Here is an 18,308-nt window from a genome sequence, read left to right on the forward strand (position 1 = left end):
CACTACATTATTGCCATTAATTTGAGAGGCTCCCACTTCTGCATGAAACATGGAAAGTATTCAGTCAGGCTTCTAACCCATATTTCCCTGTACACCCTTCTGTGTTCATCACAGTGCACTCTCTTATTTCCATAACACTGAATCCAAAGAAGTTGGCTGAAGTCATAAAGTTTATGCTGGAACAATGATTGTATTTAAGTTTTTTCTTCTCTCTGTACCATCCAAGGTTTCTTCTGAGCCTTTTGTGAACCCTCATTTTATTTTTCCATACCTCATTTTTTACTGCTCTGGTACACTCCATGATGTATACTACCTCCTCCCTCTAGAGATCTGTTATACCCTATGCTCATCACTTTGAGCTATTCCATTATTTCACTTTCCAGGTTTTTCTCCCTCTTCTCCTTCTTTTTCCCCTTTTAAGGTTTAAGAAAAGGCAGCTTGTCATTTCATTCCCCTCTCCTTCAGTCCTTTTTATTTTTCATGTTAACACACCAGCCTTTCACTCACTCTCAGTTCACTTATCAAAGGGAGGAAAGCAGCCTGATTATAAAATCTGATACCAGTTCCACACTCCTTCTGAAAAGAGCTGGAGGATAACTGCTGGCAGTGTAACACATTGGCTAACTTTAGAGCCCTAAACAGACAAGCAGCAATATATTTAAAGAACTATTGCCTTGATTCCATATATACCATATAAACCTGCCCCATCATTTAAAATGTCAGAATGAGAAGCTTCCTTGAGCACCTCTGCTTTCTGAGATGAAGTAGGAAGTTATCACAGGGCCTTTACTGCTGTGGTTCTGGAATCTCCTTCCCACCGAGCTTTAAGTTTGAGGCAGCTACCAGGTCGATTAATGAGTTTTATTATCAGGCTCTTACAGTCTGTGTGGGGGTGGGCTGGTTCTTGTTCCTGAATGCTTTATCCTGCTCAGCTGCTGCTTGCTGTTGTGCCTGTTCTTTAACTGTTAATGTCCTAATTGTGTGTCTTCATTGTTGCAAGACGCACTGGAATGTACGGCTTATGGGCGCAATATAGTTTTTAAAAGAAATGTAGGAATTCTGGGGGTTCCCTGCTCCTGCATAGGGGAAAAGGACACAAACAACCGATGCGTGTCAGTGTGTTTGGGAATCAATGGCCATTAGACGGCATGGCACTGGTAAGGCGGCACCCAAAGCGCTATTTGCCATCCAGGCAGAATGGTGTATGATAAATTTGATAGGCGGCGCCGTGCACATCCCCAGAGAAGCAAGTAATTTCAGACGAGTAGCCTTGTTAGTCTGCAGCAGCAAAGACTGAAAAAAGAGACACATCAACCTTCGGCTGGAATAAATGTTGCCGGGCTTCGAAGTCCCACAGGGCTGCCGCTTTGTTTTACCGAAGGAAAGCAACGCATACATTCACCCTCGGCGCTTCATTCGACGAGACTTCTCGAGAGGCGGGGTTACCCCAGCAATACGAGCCAACCAGCCATCAAGGCGACGACTTTCCCAGTGCATCATGGGAATTAAAGTATCTACAAGCTGTCCACCCCGCTGCATGATGGGGGTTCGGCCTTCCCATGCTTTGACCAAAGGCGGCGGCGCGCGAGCCGACGTCATTTCCGGCTGGGTACGGTTGATCTGTGCAGGAGCTTCTCGCTGCTCTTTCTTTTCGCCGCCATCATGGGCCGCATGCACGCTCCGGGGTGAGCGCCGGGCGGGGCCGGGGGTGAGGAAGGGGGGGGGGGGTTGGAGAGAGAGACGCAAAGCTCCCGAAGGTGGTCGCCGCCGCCGCCGCCGCGCTCGTCTTGTGGGTTGGAGCCCCATTGCGTGGGAAGGCGGCGTCTGGTTCTTAGGCCTCCTTGCCTGGCCATCGGCCTCTCCTTTTCCCGCCACTCTGGACTCACAGAGAAGGGACCCTCGAGGCGGGGGGCGGCCTGTGGAGAGCTCTGGGTTTCTTTCCTGTTCCCCCCCCTCAGAGGTTTCTAGAAGGGCCGCCTGGGCCGGGGAGGCGAAGGGTGGGGGAGCTGTGGGCTCACTCCTGGTTCGAAGGGCGCAAGAGAGAAGGGCGGGATTGATTTCTGGGACAGTCGCGGTGTCCCCCTGTTACCTTCACTGCCCCCTTTCTGACATACACCCCCCCCCCCCCGCCAGACGTGCAGGTTACAAAACAATGAGGAACCCGAATTTGCAGAACTATTTCGACCTGGTGATGACCGAAATGTAATAGGTTGTCTGGGAATATAGCTTTCATCAAGATATTGTGCTTCAACAAAATAGGATATTACTTCATGAAGTAAATTCTGTTCTTATAACAATCCTGTGGGGCTGGTTAGGCTGAGAGAACATGTCTGGTTGGAGGTGTTACGTAGCTTCATGGCACAGTGGATGGATATTTGAAATGTGGTATTCTCACCTTTGTGCTTATCATGCATCAGAATTGCCATGCTCACCGCTACTAGAGGACCAGGGGCAAAATGGAATAAAACCATTCTGCTTCAGTTCATGGCATTGCTTCAGTGAGGAATGATTTGTTGATGGTGTTGGTGGGATCACAGAGAGTGTGTTGACTCTTACTGGTTCAAGCTTGTAAATCTGTTCCAAACAGTGTTACTTTTTTCTGATGTGTATGTTAAAAATATTCCTCTTTGTTTAACAGAAAGGGTTTATCCCAGTCTGCCTTGCCATATAGGCGAAGTGTACCCACTGTAAGTAGAAATGCCTTTGATCTGCTTGTTTCTGTAACCCAGTTTTTACTCTTTACCTAATGGTGCAATTTAAAATGATATTCATGTAAGTGACCAACTTTGTTAGTTCATAATCCATAAGTAAACGCAATTCAATCTTGTGCAATTGCTGGTTTGCTAACCTGCACTTTTATTAAGAATCAAGTACCACTGAACACTAATTAATTTCAAAGTAACATCGCTAATCCTGTACAGCAGATGTCTACATACAGTCTTGTACGTGATGTAGACTTCTAAATGATATGGCATGTTGGCAGTTCAATTATTCTTAAAACATTTGCTTTGACTGCCAAGTTTTTGGGGTCAATTTTTAAATAATTATTCTTTCATACACACACACATACATATATATATATATTTAGAATATTGTTGATTGTTGATGTATGTATTGTGTAGATGGTTAGCTAGGTTGAGCCTACTTTCTGTAGTGATAACTAAAATATGTTGATACCAAGTACTAGTTTGTTTCTTAAATTTGTCTTGACTTCTCTAAAACTAAAAATGGTATAAAATGTCTTTTGAATCTCTGTATTCCTGGTAGTTGTATTCACCATTTAAATCAACAAACTAAACAGAAGGCATTTTAGCTAGATTTCTGCATGAAGTTCAGGAAATACTAAAGCTGCAGCTTTCTCTTGCAAGTACTTAATTCATGTTGTATTAATTTAGTACAAGATATCCAGTTAGTGTATTTGGAGCCCAATGTGCTTTGAAAATTGACAGCTTGACCGATGGTAATATAATTACTTAAAAATCGATTGTAGTCAACTGCTGGTCACAGAAGTATCTCACTTCTGCCTCTTCTTGTGTCATATAAATACTAATTATTCAAAAGATACACATATCCTTCTCATATATGCATATGTTCAGAGGAAGGTGTCTGGCACCTGCCTGAATGCAAGCTCCCTTTTTTTTACCAGATACTCCTCTAATTTCATTTTTGTTCATTGTACTGACTTTTGGTATAAAATACCAAATCTTCATGATGAGGTGGTCAGTGCACATTGAATCTTATCTGGATGTAAGGTCAAGTAAATTCTAGTATCATAAGGTACATCAAGGTAACTTTCTGTATGAGTGAGGTTCCCTTAAGAATAGTTTTGCTAATCCAGTTGTGTACATGTATTAGTGCAGGTTTTTGCTTGGGTATCTGATTGTAGTTATTTGTGAATTAATATGATTCTCAATTAAATTTTGCAGTGGCTGAAACTTACTTCTGATGATGTAAAAGAACAGATTTACAAATTGGCCAAGAAAGGATTGACTCCCTCGCAGATTGGTATGCCAACCTTTTTATCACTGGGGACCACTCAACGCTTGACAATTTTACTGAGGCTCGGTGTGGGGGGGGGGTAGTTTATTCCTCTACTCTCAATCACTGCCGTAACACTCTCTGATCGCTATGGTAATGATTAAACATCCCTTCAAAATAAGATACGGACACACCACAACAATGAACATAGGGAACATTTTATTTTCATGGAAATTTTAACTCATGACAATGACAAATCAATGGGAACCCTGAGCTTGTTTCTCTGCAACGAGATAGTCCCATCTGGGAGTGATGGGAGACAATGACACCCGAAGTGTGTTGTAAAGGGGTGTGGGGGGGGAGAAGGCGTCCTTCGCGGCCCACCTCCAAGTAGTCGGCGGACCACATGTGGTCCGCGGCCCACAGGTTGGGGATCGCTAATCTAAAAGGCAGCATACAGGGAGAAAGTGGGATGTTTGTTCTGTATAATGTCTTGCATGAGCCGGAGCATTTTGTGCACTGGAGCCTTCTGTCAGATGTATGAAGCAATATTCTTGGTATTTTCTACATACCAAGCAGAAGAAAGGCATGGAGCAGAATGTCTGCTTATAATATCTCTTCACAGTCTAGGAAATAAAACAGTGCAAGAAAGGCATGTTACGTACCTATGCATATTTTTCCCAGTGCGATCAAGAGAATAGAAAAACTCATACTTCTTTCAGTTTATCTGCTGCAGCATGTGAAAGGAACTAGTTTGTTTTGAATAATTTATTCCAGAGGTTCCCAATATTGTACCCATTGGTGCCACAGCACCTGCTGTCACTTTTCTGACATCTTCTAAGTGCTTTTGACAAGTGGAGCTAGGTAGGATTTCTGGCCAGCAAGGTTTCTGATCCATCATCAAGAATTGATTAGATTGTTAAAAGAGTGGCTTTGGGAGCAGATGCTACTTCAGTACAAGGATAATCGCAAGTTGCAGCAGCTTTTTTCATGGCCAGCTTCTCCTGTTGCAGCCCTTTTGTGGCTGCTCCCATCACACTGTCAGAACACCAAAGGTACCAGAGGCTCATAACCTCGGGGACCCTGGGTTTATTCCAAACCAAATAGCTAGTCTGTGAAAGAACATAGCCATGCAAATATTTGAAATTCATGTGCATAAAAATGAAAGTTTAGAAGTCAGAGGTGCTAATTTTTCAGATGCCTCATTGTATTTCTTTGTCTTAATTTATTTTATAATTTGAATACCGCCACTCCTGACAAACATCTCGTGGTGGTTCACAGGATAAAATAATAAGATCACAATATAAAGGAAAGTTGAAGTGATAATGATTTGAAAGAATACTTTGTATTTAAATGCACTAAATATGTTCACACTTTAAGTTGGGAGCCTTCAGTAGTATAGCAGCATTACATAATTTAACTAGAATCACCATCATTAATCCTTAATATGATTTCTTTGTGCTAAGGACAGATTTTTTTTGGGGGGGGGAGGTTTTGCAGACTAGCACAAACTGCTTAGGAAGCTTTGGGATAACAGTTTAAGAATGATGAACTTGATGTGGCATTAAACTGCAATTGGTCCACAGTTAAACACAGGTGTCTCATTTGCATCATGTTGAGTGTAGGGTTGAGCGCTTTAGCGCCCGAAGCAGCTGGTCGCTCCCGATGCAGCCAGCACTGCGCTGTGGGGGGTGGGGAGAGGGGAGGTGTGGGCGTTGGAGTGCCGGTAGGCACGGAGCTCCGCGTCTGCATGTGTGCGCCTGACGGCCTTACCTACCCACCCCCCTGGCACGGCGCTATCTGCGTCAGGAGTGACCAGCCGCTTCGAGCGCCGAAGCACTGAACCCTAGTTGAATTATATGTAAGATTGGGAGCTTTCGATTGGTTTTGGAAACTAGGAATATAATTGCAGGCACTGATTTGTCATTAAATGTCATTAGCAGTGCTTTTGTGCACACCAAAACCAGCCACATCTCACAAAGCTGACTCTTGAAATAGCTGTTTGTACTCTCCTGACTTACAGATCGGTTTACAATACGGTCTTGCTCACTGTGATGATTGTTTATAACCATTCGCAGTTTCCACCAGAAGAGTTTTCCTCTGTGTTGGCTAAATCTTCCTTGGATGTCTGAGTGAGCATTCCTACTTGTATGGCTGAATTGCCTGATAACTTCTCGAGATGCATAATTCTGTTTCTGTTCTAGGTGTGATCCTGAGGGACTCCCATGGAGTTGCCCAAGTTCGTTTTGTGACAGGCAACAAAATTCTAAGGATTCTTAAATCCAAGGGGCTTGCTCCTGATCTTCCAGAGGACCTTTACCACTTAATAAAAAAGGCGGTTGCAGTTCGTAAGCATCTTGAAAGAAACCGGAAGGTAAACAGCTAACTATTCCATTCTCTAAATGACTGAAATTGTAGGAGAGTTCTTTATTCAGGAGATTGTGCCCCAAGTCTGAACGAAATGGTAGAAATAAGATGTAATTCTGTATAGGAAACCAAAACCACACAAAAATGCTTTTTGTTTCAGGATAAAGATGCCAAATTCCGGCTCATTTTGATTGAGAGCAGAATTCATAGACTGGCTCGATACTACAAGACCAAGAGAGTACTGCCACCAAATTGGAAGTAGTAAGTATGACTGGCTCAGTTTGATCTGGTATGAAAATCTTGCTAAAATGCAAGGTATATTTTATTTTTTTTACAGCCTGTAATGGGAAGGAATAGAATTTAGAGGTAAAGCATGAGTTATGGTTGGAATCCATTTTACATATATTCAGCTCTAATTAAGTTAGAAGAAGAGTTAGTTCTTATATGCCACTTTTCTCTACCAGAAAGAGTCTCAAAGCAGCTTACAAATGCCTTTCCTTTCCTCTCCCCTGTGAGGTAGATAAGACTGAGAGAACCTTGATATTACTGCTTGGTCAGAACAGCTTTATCGGTGCTGTGGCAAGCCCAAGGTCACCCAGCTAGTTGCATGTGGGGAGCAGGGAATCAAACCCAGCTTGCCAGATTCAAAGTCCACACTCCTAACCACTACACCAAGCTGGCTCTCATGAATGCTTTTGACCAAAATAGTATAGGAGGTATTTTTAGTCCTTTTAAAATCATTAGATTTTTTAAAGCCTTGTGTTACTTATGAAAACTAAAAATTGCTAATTGTGATTATTGTATAAAAACCATTAACAGTTAACATCAGCAAGGTTTTTTCAGCTCTGACTAGCTATCTCGGTGACTTCTACAACTGGGTTGTATTTTGTGAATTTAGCTCTGGAGCTGTGGGTACTCTCTCATTATAGAATCATAGAACCATGGAAGGGGCCATGCAGGCCATCTAGTCCAACCCCCTGTTCAACGCAGGATCAGACCAGAGCATCCTAAAGCATCCAAGAAAAGTGTGTATCTAACCTTTGCTTGAAGACTGCCAGTGAGGGGGAGCTCACCACCTTCTTAGGCAGCCTATTCCACTGCTGAACTACTCTGACTGTGAAATTTTTTTTCCCTGATATCTAGCCTATATCGTTGTACTTTTGTTAGCACTAATGTACCCCCCCCCTTCTTTCACCCCCTCTAGTGAATCATCTACAGCTTCTGCTCTGGTTGCATAAGGTCTTCTATTCGCTGTGGGAATCAACTCATTCCTCATTCAGTTGCCCTTCCAACACAGAAAGATGTCATACAGGCTTCCTTGCTTGTGGTAAAATAAATTACCCATACCAATAAAAGCCTCTGATTTTTCCATCAGCTTTGTGAATTGAGTTATTGGTATAGAATTATATTTGTGCTGTTGGTGTTATAACTGCCTGTTGGTGTTTTTAATGTGTAATTGAGTTGGGCATTACACATATTGAAAGATGTGAGTACCACACTTTATAGTAGCTGAACATTATTTAATTGCTGTTCTGAATGTGGGGGAAAACATTAATTAAAACTGAATTAACTAGCTTAGTATTAACAGCTTCTAAACATTTTGAAAAACATTTGTAGGAAATACACAACTACCTGCCCACCCACAGTGACCCCAATTCTATGTCCAGATGATGCCTTGCCCCCCTCCCCCAAAAGCCCCAGAATCCCTGGTCAGTCTGGTCTGGAAGAAAGTGATGATCAGCATTTTCCTGGGCATGCAAGAACGGGCCACAAGAGCCAAGCCTAGACACACAATCCCTTTGCCCACCCTCTTACAATCTGCCTAAGTTCAGAGAACTAGCATGTCTGTCAGATGGCTATCTGGCCTCTGCTTAAAAATTTCCAAAGAAGGCGAACCCGCCACCTCCTGAGGAAGCCTGTTCCAGTGAGGATCTGCTCTAACTGTCAGGAACTTGTTCTAAATGTTAGCTGAAATTTCATTTTAATTAATTTCATCCCATTGATTCTGGTCTGACCCTCTGGAGCAACAGAAAAAAACTCTGCTCCATCCTCTATGTGACAGCCCTTCAAGTACTTGAAGATGGCTATCATATCACCTCTTAATTGTTTTCTCTCCAGGCCAAGCTCCCTCAACCTTTCCTCATATGACTTGGTCTCCAAACCCCTCACAATCCTGTGCTACATCAGTATATTTACCTTCATTTTTGCCATATGAAGGAAGAAAAATTAAGCTAATTTTTAAAATGTCCTTTGTAGTAAAAAACAGTGTGGACATTGTTGCACAATTAAAACAGGACAGAAAGCACATAGGGATATCAGGTTAAATTACAAATTCTTCAGAAGTATGTTACACACATAGCATATTATGAACAAAATTAGTCAGTTAAAGCTCAAAGCTGCTTATGCCATTGTTCTTCCTGTCCCTATTTCATCCTCATAAGATAGGTTTGGTTGAGAGAGCAAATTGCCCAAGGTCACAAACAAGCTTCCTTGGCACAGGGAGGATTCAAAGGTGGGTATCCCAGATTCTAGTCTAGTCTAACTATACCATGTGCACATGAATTGTAGACAGGAGCCATTCCCAACCGGAGTTATGTGTAGCCCCTGGGTTACTCCAGAACCCCAGAGGGGTTACTATGTTTTTTTTATTACTCTTTGGTGGTTTTCTCCTTTTTGGGGCAGGTCTACTCACCCGCTCCCAAAGTGGCCAGTGATGGGTTGGATCTCCTAGGAGTTTTGTGGTGGCCTTATTGAAATTAAATACAATACACAAAAACTGCTATATAAACAAGGTTCATAATCATGCATGGCATGATTGCAGCATCATGCATCTTGGGTATATTGCATTTAGGGCATCCAGCTGCCTTGAGGCACTGTATTAATTTCTGAATAAATTGAAGTAATTCCTGCACCCATTCCACATAATTGCATTTTTCCCCCTTCAGTTTAAGGGTTGAACATTATCTGAAGGGTGATCTTTGGGATAATCAAATATTTGAATTATTCCTTGGTTCAGTTTTCTAATATGGATTAGAAAGGAATCTCTGAGTCAACAGAACATAAGAACCTAATACTCTATTCTTGGGCACGGATTTGATTTTCTCCTCTAAAGTCTTATGTTGCCCACGTGATACTAGAATCTGAACAGCAGAGGCTTGGTGTTAATGGGGATTTATGCTGTAGATTTACTGCAAGGATTAAATTTGCAGTGTTAAATTTCACAGCTAGAGGAGAATGATGGTGGCTGAACTAAATATGGGATGAAGAAGAAGAAGAAGAAGAGTTGGTTCTTATATGCCGCTTTTCCCTACCCGAAGGAGGCTCAAAGCGGCTTACAGTCGCCTTCCCATTCCTCTCCCCACAACAGACACCCTGTGGGGTGGGTGAGGCTGAGAGAGCCGTGATATCACTGCTCAGTCAGAACAGCGTTATCAGTGCCGTGGCGAGCCCAAGGTCACCCAGCTGGCTGCATGTGGGGGAGCGGGGAATCGAACCCGGCATGCCAGATTAGAAGTCCGCACTCCTAACCACTAAAGGTAAAGGTATCCCCTGTGCAAGCACCGAGTCATGTCTGACCCTTGGGGTGATGCCCTCTAGTGTTTTCATGGCAGACTCAATACAGGGTGGTTTGCCAGTGCCTTCCCCAGTCATTACCATTTACCCTCCAGCAAGCTGGGTACTCATTTTACCGACCTCGGAAGGATAGATGGCTGAGTCAACCTCGAGTCGGCTGCTGGGATTGACCTCCCAGCCTCATGGGCAGAGCTTTAGACTGCATGTCTGCTACCCTACCACTCTGAGCCACAAGAGGCGCAAAATATGGGATAAATAGGATCTAACACTGATCTTGACTTTCAGTCTACATTCAAATTCAATGCTTTCTGTATGGAGTAGAGGACACATGATGGAAGGCTTGGAGTTCTACAACAATAGAAGATGGTCCAAGCAATTATTCCCAGGGCAATCCACTACCCTATTTCTGTGACCAAGAATAGATCCAAGAATAATTCAAATAGTCTCAAAAAAATGAATTAGCTGCATTGCCAATTAATATTTGCAAATGTACTCACAACAGAACTGGAGTTGGTTGTCTGGACTGCTGCCCTTGCATGTACTAAATCTCATTTCATATTCCAAGCTGGAAAAGAACTGGGAGAACTGGAGTGGCACATTAATGGATTAATTTTATGGTATTTATAGTCGCAGTTCTTTGAGGTGGATCCCAAATAAAACCGGTAAACAAAAACTAAAAAGATTTAAAGCCAATAAATAAAATATTAACTAGTAAAACCAAAATCTTTAAAACTATGCCAGAAATGACAAACCAGTTTACAAAAAGGTCCCTCCTGATAAATTTGCTTTTCCATAGTAGCAGAAGAGGAAGATTATGGAGCCTCTGCTAAATTGGTGCACTACAGCAAAATCAGCCTGGGTGCAACATGTTGCTCTTGTCTTCAGAAGGGTCAATCTTGAGAAAATCCTGAGGCAGCTGTCCCTGTAGATATGCAAGTTCCAGGGCATGAGAAGCTTTTAAGGTCATAAACGGCACCTTCAGTTAATCCTGGGGACTGATCATTAGCTGATGTAGTGATTGCAAAATCACTGCAATATGATCACACCAATTTATTCCATATAGTAACTAAGCTGTGACATGTTGCCATGAAGAGCTAGACAATTTAATATACTGAAACATGTTGCTATGAACATCAGTGTCACTGAGTGAGCTGCCTGCAATGGTTAACATTCCAACTCTACAAGAGGATATTTTAAATGTCCTTGGCAAAGGGGACAGGTAATTTCAGTAATACATCATTTCTGTTGAAACCATTAAGTTCTGCTTAGAAATACAGCTGCCGAAATTAAGTTCTTTATGACCTATTGATTTCAGTGGGAATCTTCTGGGTGTTTAAAAATTTCCTGCAGAAGTCTATGGTACTTTTATCTTGTTGTTCCGTTATATTTATAACCCCAAGAGAAGATCAATGAGGTTTATCAAAATCAAATGAAAAGTGTATGGTTTTTCTGGGGGAGGGAAACTTTATCAGAATCCATTCTTGTGTGCAGTCCTTGGAATACTGCAGTTTGGACTATGTAGGCTTAGCTCTTCTAAAAAATTAAGGTCATACAAAGTACATGACTCGGAAAGAGAAAATACAGATTCTCAGTTTCACGGGTAAAAAAAAATACTAGGCTATGACTCAAATAGGCCTAAATGTATATTCAAGTGTGTGACCGTGTGGTCTGAAGCAGCACAACAAAACAAAATCAGTCCAGTGGCACCTTTAAGACCAATAAAGCTTTCAAGTGCAAGCACTCTTCCTCAGACTTATATGGACTCTGATTTTGTTTTGTTAGGCCTAAATGTAGTAATTACTGGAAAGAATCAGCAGAGGTCTCCTATGCTTCAAGCAGTGTTATATTAGGAAACAGCCTTCACAATACTTTAGACTGTAAGCTGCATGTTCAGTTTTTCCTCAGCCCATTGCTTCCTTCTTACAGTGCCAAGAAAGGTACTTAAAAAGTACTGTGTGCAGTTTTGGCAGCTCAAAGTTTGCTCTGAGTCACCAAACATCGGGTTTTGTTGGCAAACTCATTGCTGCCACTGCTGGTTGTACTCAGCCACACAGCTGACCTGCTGTTAATTTCCTTTAAAAACTGCTTTTGGCTGATGTTGCTCTACAGCTGACTAGCCCTTGGAATTGCGCTGATTTGTATTGCTATAATATTTTACTGCAGTAACAGCTGGCTGCAGCAAGAACATCCCCTTGACAGTCGCAATACATTTCTAGTACCTCATTCCCCCAATATCTTGAAACACAAGGGGTTAGACCAAAACCTTGCAAGTGTAAATTTTTCCTGTTTAGCAGGAGCTGAAATTCTATTGTATAATTCTGAACTGGGCAATAGGGTGTGGATCAATAAATCTGCAAAATGGAGCTAGGGTTAGATATGAGGGATTTCTCTACAAACCTGAAGGAAGTTCTAAATTTGTTGAAAAATCTACAATCTAAAAAATCTCCCAAAGTAACACCTGTTGCTGGGCAACAATAAAAATTATGTTGAGCCTGTAAAGCAAAGCCATATCGGGAGGAGGGGTGGACTTGGATTCCATAAGAACCCTGGAAAAGGTCCTATCCCTGTCTCCTATCATATCTCTTGATGGAGAAGGACTTCTTAATGACAGAGATGGCAGTGACCACTGAAGATTCACATAGCCTGGTGGTAGTGAACACTTTGCAGTCAGGCATAGCTGCCATCACAAAACTGAATCCAACCATTATGGAGCTTGGCAAGCCAACCTTTCCCAGGGAGAGACTGCCAGGGGAAGCAAATAAGGAAAAGTTGAAGAAAGGTTAAAGGTAGGTTGGCTGATGGATGGGGAGAAGAAGTAAACAGGAAAAGAGGGGAGACTATGGAACTTGCTAAGAAATTGAAAGAGGTAATAATGCATGACAGGATCCAGAAGAAAATGAGATACCCCCTGCTAGCTGATGCAAATTCCCCACCTGCAATGTCATTTGTTCAAACTTTTTAGTAGTTAATCTATTAAACATTAATTCACAGTTAAAGGTCATATGTACAGGGGTGGCCCAACTGTACCTCTCCAGAGGTCTGTGGATTACAATTGCCATGAGCCACTGTCAGCTGGCCAAGCTGGCAGGGGATCATGGTTATTGTAGTCCAAGAACATCTGGAGAGTCACAGTTCACCCGTGCAATAGTAACATAAATATAGTTCTCAGAGTTTAAATTTTCAAAGAATGCATCACCAGGATGTTTAAAAACTGGCAACCTCAAGGTCCCAAATCTGTCAAGATACTTTGAGATATTAAAAAGAGGCAAAACTACCCTCTCTTTTCCCTCTGATTAGGCCATCTGTCATGCTTAAGATGCTTCTGCCCCTTGTAGTATGCACTGCATACTACATGAAACTTTCATGAAACAATTATATCTCCCAGTAGAATTATATGTGGGGGCAGCTAGTTTGTACTATATAAGTAGAAGAGTAATTTGACTTTTGTTATTTTTCTCGCCACCCTAGAACTTGAAGTATTTAACAGCGGCTAGTGGCTATTATCAATGCCACCAGTAATACCTGGTAATGCTGGAATGATTTCCTTTAATATTAGAAGCAAAGTTTTGGTTAAATAGCTGGTAGGAAGATGACAAGTAAATTCAGGCGCTAAAGAGGAGTAGTTTATAGACAGATACACAGAAACACCTATCTTTAGCTCTGCATCAAATGATTGCAGCACACTTGCAGGCCAAGGTTGATCTGGCTAAAATAAGCAGTTTTGTGGGAGAAAAACCCAGGTCAATGAAATAAATACATGGCAAGAGACTTATGGTATGTTGGTCTCTCGGTACAGTTCTTGACAGGCAGGCTAGCAGTAATAAATGGGCTGGAGTAGTCAGGGCTGCACATGAGTAATCAAGGATGACACATTCCCTGTTGGGCCAAGCTCCTGCACACAGCCTCTAGGCACTTGCCACTTTGTAAAGAAAACAGGAGACGCCTGCGGCTCCTCTTCATTTCAGTGAGATTTGTGGTTGCTCTAAAAGTCAGGCAAACCGGGTATGTGGTGGTATATGGTAGTTAAAAAGCTTTCTGGGCGTCTAGATTAATGAGTCCTGAAAAGAGCTTTTCAAAGAGTGCAAATTACAGTTGAACTAAAAGAAACCATGGGAGCAACACAAAGGCCAGCCATTTACAAACACAGCAATATCCTCCCACAGACTTCCTGAGGCAGCCGTGTTCTAACAACTCTGAATGTTCCAGAGTGGTGGGGTCCATTTTCTTCCAGCCCTCTGGCAAATGACAGGCCTGTTGATCACACAGTTATGTTCAGAGCTTCCATTTTATGACTAAAGTACAAAATGCTCCTGCTATGATTTTCTCTTTTTAATCTTTCTGCTTCTTAGAGCTGCATTATTATTAACAATGGAAATAAAAATATGACCTTAGAAAAGCAACCAAGCACTTCTAGGAGAGGCAAGGTCCTTGTTACCAACTAGCAATTCTGATCTGATTCACTGGCCCTGACAAGTCCATAACTCTTAGTATTGATATCAATGAAGGACAATTTGTTTTTATGTTTGGATTGGACGTTTTCAATATGTGTATAGGAAAGCCAGATTTTTTTAAAAGCCCAGGATGCCATCTCCCAATCTTACATTTTTTCACAATAAAGAGAAATATCTGAGCTGAAGTGACCTATAATTGCATTTTTATCTATGGGGTACATACATCCAACCCCCCCTCCTATACTTGTGAAGCAATTTCATATTTGTCTGCCGAGCTGTTGTTTATTGATCTGAAACATTCCCCCCCCCATAGTTACATAGGCTAAGTAAACATAAGCCTTCCTTACTGTATCAGTGTGTGTAAGGGGGGGGGGGGTAAGAGTGACATTTGTTGCCTCAGGATTGGAAGAAGGTTAGTTTGTTCAAGTTCTCTCCAGATATTATTGAATGCAATGACTTCCCATTTTGCTGACACGTTAACCAAAAGGACTAATATGCCAAGGTATCCTGTCAAGGGAGTATCTTTCTACTATTAGAACATAGCACTTTGAAATCAATAGAGTTAAGTGCACTTCAGCCTATCGAAATCAAGTTGAAGTGTGTTTAATTGTGGCCACTATTTAAAGGGATAGCCTTTCAATGACACATATCACAATAACAAACAAGCACAGAAAAACAAGGGGAAGATTCTTTTGCTTCTACTGAATCATTTGCATTTTTCACTGGTATTTTTGTCCCATTTTGAACCTGAACTTCCAATGAAGGTGTTTAGTAATGAATGCTGGTGAGAGGTGCCAGTAACTTCAAATAAGAGGTTCAGGCTATGTTAATCTGAAACAATAGAACGACGTTTCAGTCTAGTGGCACCTTTAAGACCAACAAAGTTGAATTCTGGGGAGAAGCTTTTGTGTGCATGGAACAAACTGAGGTACTGTGGCTGGATCTACAGTGCTTATCATTGGGTATTGTGAGACTGCTTGCCTCCATATGTGGCCACACGTTCAGCTTGCCACATGTTGGCAAGGATTGCTGCTGCTTGAGCCTGTGCCTTCTCTCCAGCTGTCCTGTACAGGCTTTTCCAGGATGTGAGGAAAGTCCCGACTCCCAACCTTGTACTGGTTTGGGGGGCTTTTTCATTGTGCTTTCAATAGCCTATTAGTGACGTGTTCCAGCTTGCTTCCTTTCGTGTGAAATACATTGTGTATATATTTGTATTTCTGATAAGATATTGTATTCATTTGTAAATATAATGTAAGTCTCTGAGTCCTGTTGAATGGGAAAAAACATGATATAAATATGTGCCTTTTGGTAATACCAGCTGCAGATTCTGAAACAGAAAACATTTATTTCATTATTTTGTAGCCCACCATGATTGGCCCCACTGTGTAAGCTCTCCAGCGCCATTCTCAGGCTCCTGCATTTTTTCCACCGGTCATGTGAGGCCAACAAATTAGTTATTTGTGCTTTCCTGGCAAGCCATAAACTGTCGTTACATCTGACCAAGTCAACTAAGATCTATATTTGGCTGCAAACCAGAATTTCAAACAATGTTGATTTGGAATCCTAGCTGGCAGGGGAAGCACAAACTATCATTGACCGGTTTGGATGTAATGGCAAACTATGATTCACTAGAAAACTAAGGCCTGCACTTGGCTGCAAACCAGAATTTCAAATAGTGATTTGAAGCTGGTTTGGAATCTTAAACTAAGGATATAAAATTGAAAGAATTGTCAATGCATGCTAACAATCTTTAACCGCTCCCAGCGGAGCGGATTAAATAATTCGTTAAGGGCCCCGAGGGCGGGCCCTGTCCGTGATGAGGGAGGGTGCCGATAGGCCCCTTCCCCCAGACTGACAATCGGAGGGCCCAATCGGTAGACGCAAAGCGCCTGCCAATTGGGCCCTCCGATTGTCAGCCGGCGGCAGCGGACCAATCGTGAGCTGAACATAGCGCGGCTCGCGCCGACCACACAGTGCCTCCCGCCCACTCCCGCACAAGCAATGGCGCCGGAACACCCTCCAGCGGTGCCAAGCCCTATGGAGACCACAGCGACTGCTGGCAACAGACGCGGGGGCAGCAACTTCGGCGGCGGCCCCGGCCCCAGAACAATGACCTCTACTCTCTCACGCGGCCGAGCACGCCGCCCACCATTTCTACGCTGCCCTCCTACAACTCAGGTAGGTCCTGCACTGGCCCAAGACATTCAGGAGGCGGCAGATGCCGCCGGAGCCACACAGGCCGCACCATCCCCGGCCTCGGCTGTGCGACCTGCCCACCGCCAAGTCGCGCCGCCACCCCACCCAACTCTATCGGCCCCCTAGTGCTCGCTGTCTTTAGATAACTGCGGGCTTAGTTTCTAGTTCAGTAATATCTGGTCCCAAAGAAATCCTCCTGGCTTCGACTAGAGCCAGAGCTTTTTCATCTGTGGCCCCAGCCTGGTGGAATGAATTCCCCAATAAGATCAAGGCCCTATTAGAGCTTAAACAGTTCTGTGTGGCCTGCAAAGCAAAGTTCTTCCACCAGGCTTTTGGATATGACTGGTAAAGGACGGTATCACTGACCTCACTGCCAGGATATGTAACATCAACTCCTAATACGTCCCTTTCATATGTTACGCTGTTCCTGTTAATTGGCAGTCTACTGGTTACCTTCAGTTATCTTATTTCCTTGTCTGAAACGGTTATGTACATTCAGTGTATTTTCTTGTTCCTGTTCTGTGTAAACCAGCCTGGGACTTCAAGGTGAGGGATGGTGTATAAGCTGAATAAATACATTTTAAAAATAAACAAGGACTTTCCACATAAATACCTGGACAGTAATAATAGCAATAGTATATTCTCTACCCCAACCACCAAATATATAATAACTAGTGACAAAGCCTATCGCACCCAGAAATACAATGCACTGTGTTGCACTGTGCACTGTGCACTGTTGCACTGTGACCTTCTGCCCCCCCCCCCCGTTCAAGTGTGGTGAAGTGGTTAAAGAGTAGCAGACTCTAATCTCAAGAGCTGGGCTTGATTCCTGATTCCTCCACCATATCATAACTTGGAAAATAATGTCTTGGAAGCACCCACTAGCCGGCTATCACTGTGGGTGAGAGATCAGCACTCAGGGCCATTCCGCACAAGGACCAATGTTGCCAAATGTTTTCAGAATGCAGAAACTCTATATTAAATAGTGGAATTTCGTCATTCCGCATACCTTTATTTTTAGTGGAATATAGAAGTCCCAGTAGCGTATTCATTCCCCACGTGTTTCCGGTCTCACTGGAATCGCAACAAAGGAAGCAATATTTTTCTGTGCTTCTTCCCGCCCCTGGCCGTCAATCAAAAGGAACAGCCAATGAACTCTTGTGTTCGTGCTCCTGAAAAGCCCCTTTCCCTTTAAGAATTGTTTTTTTTAAGCTGAAAACACCAGTAGAAATGAATCTGTGTTCATTGTCTCAGAAAGACCTTTTTTGCTGGCGTAGGAGCTGGCGATTAATCGTTTACACGCTCCTCAAGTAAAAAAAAAGAATCCCCCCCCATGGGCGCGATTTGCTGCCAAAATTACAGGCAGTGCCAAACAGGGGGCTGTGTTGTGCTTGGGAACTTCAAAGATACTTGCAGTAGGGAGTTTTGTTTAACTTTTAATAACTTCTGTGGCGGGACTTTAGCCAGAGAAGCCTCGCTTGTTCATTGCTTTAAGGAGGAAAAAATGGTGATCGGAAGTTCGGGGGCCAGAGCAGGGGAGGGACATTCTTTCTACCACTACATTGAGAACGCACATGTCTTTCTCTGATGTGTTGCAGCTTGTGCTTATAAGGGTAGCGATTTTTTCAGGGGAAATCCACTTTTCCCAATTTCCCGAAAAGCGCTACAACGAAACGATTTTTGCGGGAGTGTTGCAGGAGTGTTGCAGATTGTGTGCGACGTCATGCGGAACGCTGAATTAGT

General features: G+C 42.9%; 1 protein-coding gene and 1 non-coding gene across 2 annotated transcripts; both read left to right on the plus strand.

Annotated features, from left to right (window-relative positions):
* Positions 1-1,545: 1,545 nt before the first annotated feature.
* On the plus strand, positions 1,546-7,719 carry RPS13 (ribosomal protein S13). The gene is made up of 6 exons (XM_077321632.1): positions 1,546-1,685; positions 2,639-2,687; positions 3,927-4,005; positions 6,183-6,352; positions 6,506-6,606; positions 7,550-7,719. The coding sequence occupies exons 1-6, from the start codon at positions 1,663-1,665 to the stop codon at positions 7,581-7,583; spliced, it is 456 nt and encodes a 151-aa protein (XP_077177747.1). The 5' UTR covers positions 1,546-1,662; the 3' UTR covers positions 7,584-7,719.
* On the plus strand, positions 6,025-6,114 carry LOC143831026 (small nucleolar RNA SNORD14). Its single transcript, XR_013228668.1, has one exon. It is a non-coding gene; the product is annotated as a small nucleolar RNA SNORD14 (small nucleolar RNA).
* Positions 7,720-18,308: the final 10,589 nt, after the last annotated feature.

This window comes from Paroedura picta, chromosome 2 (assembly GCF_049243985.1).
Source record: "Paroedura picta isolate Pp20150507F chromosome 2, Ppicta_v3.0, whole genome shotgun sequence".
Classification (NCBI taxonomy): domain Eukaryota; kingdom Metazoa; phylum Chordata; class Lepidosauria; order Squamata; family Gekkonidae; genus Paroedura; species Paroedura picta.

Bases quoted from the DNA above. Each gene is read 5' to 3' on its own strand.
- RPS13 (XM_077321632.1), top strand. From the start codon at position 1,663: ATGGGCCGCATGCACGCTCCGGG. The intron at 6,353-6,505 runs GTAAACAGCTAA...TTTTTGTTTCAG, and splicing joins ATCTTGAAAGAAACCGGAAG to GATAAAGATGCCAAATTCCG. The intron at 6,607-7,549 runs GTAAGTATGACT...CACCCCCTCTAG, and splicing joins CTGCCACCAAATTGGAAGTA to TGAATCATCTACAGCTTCTG.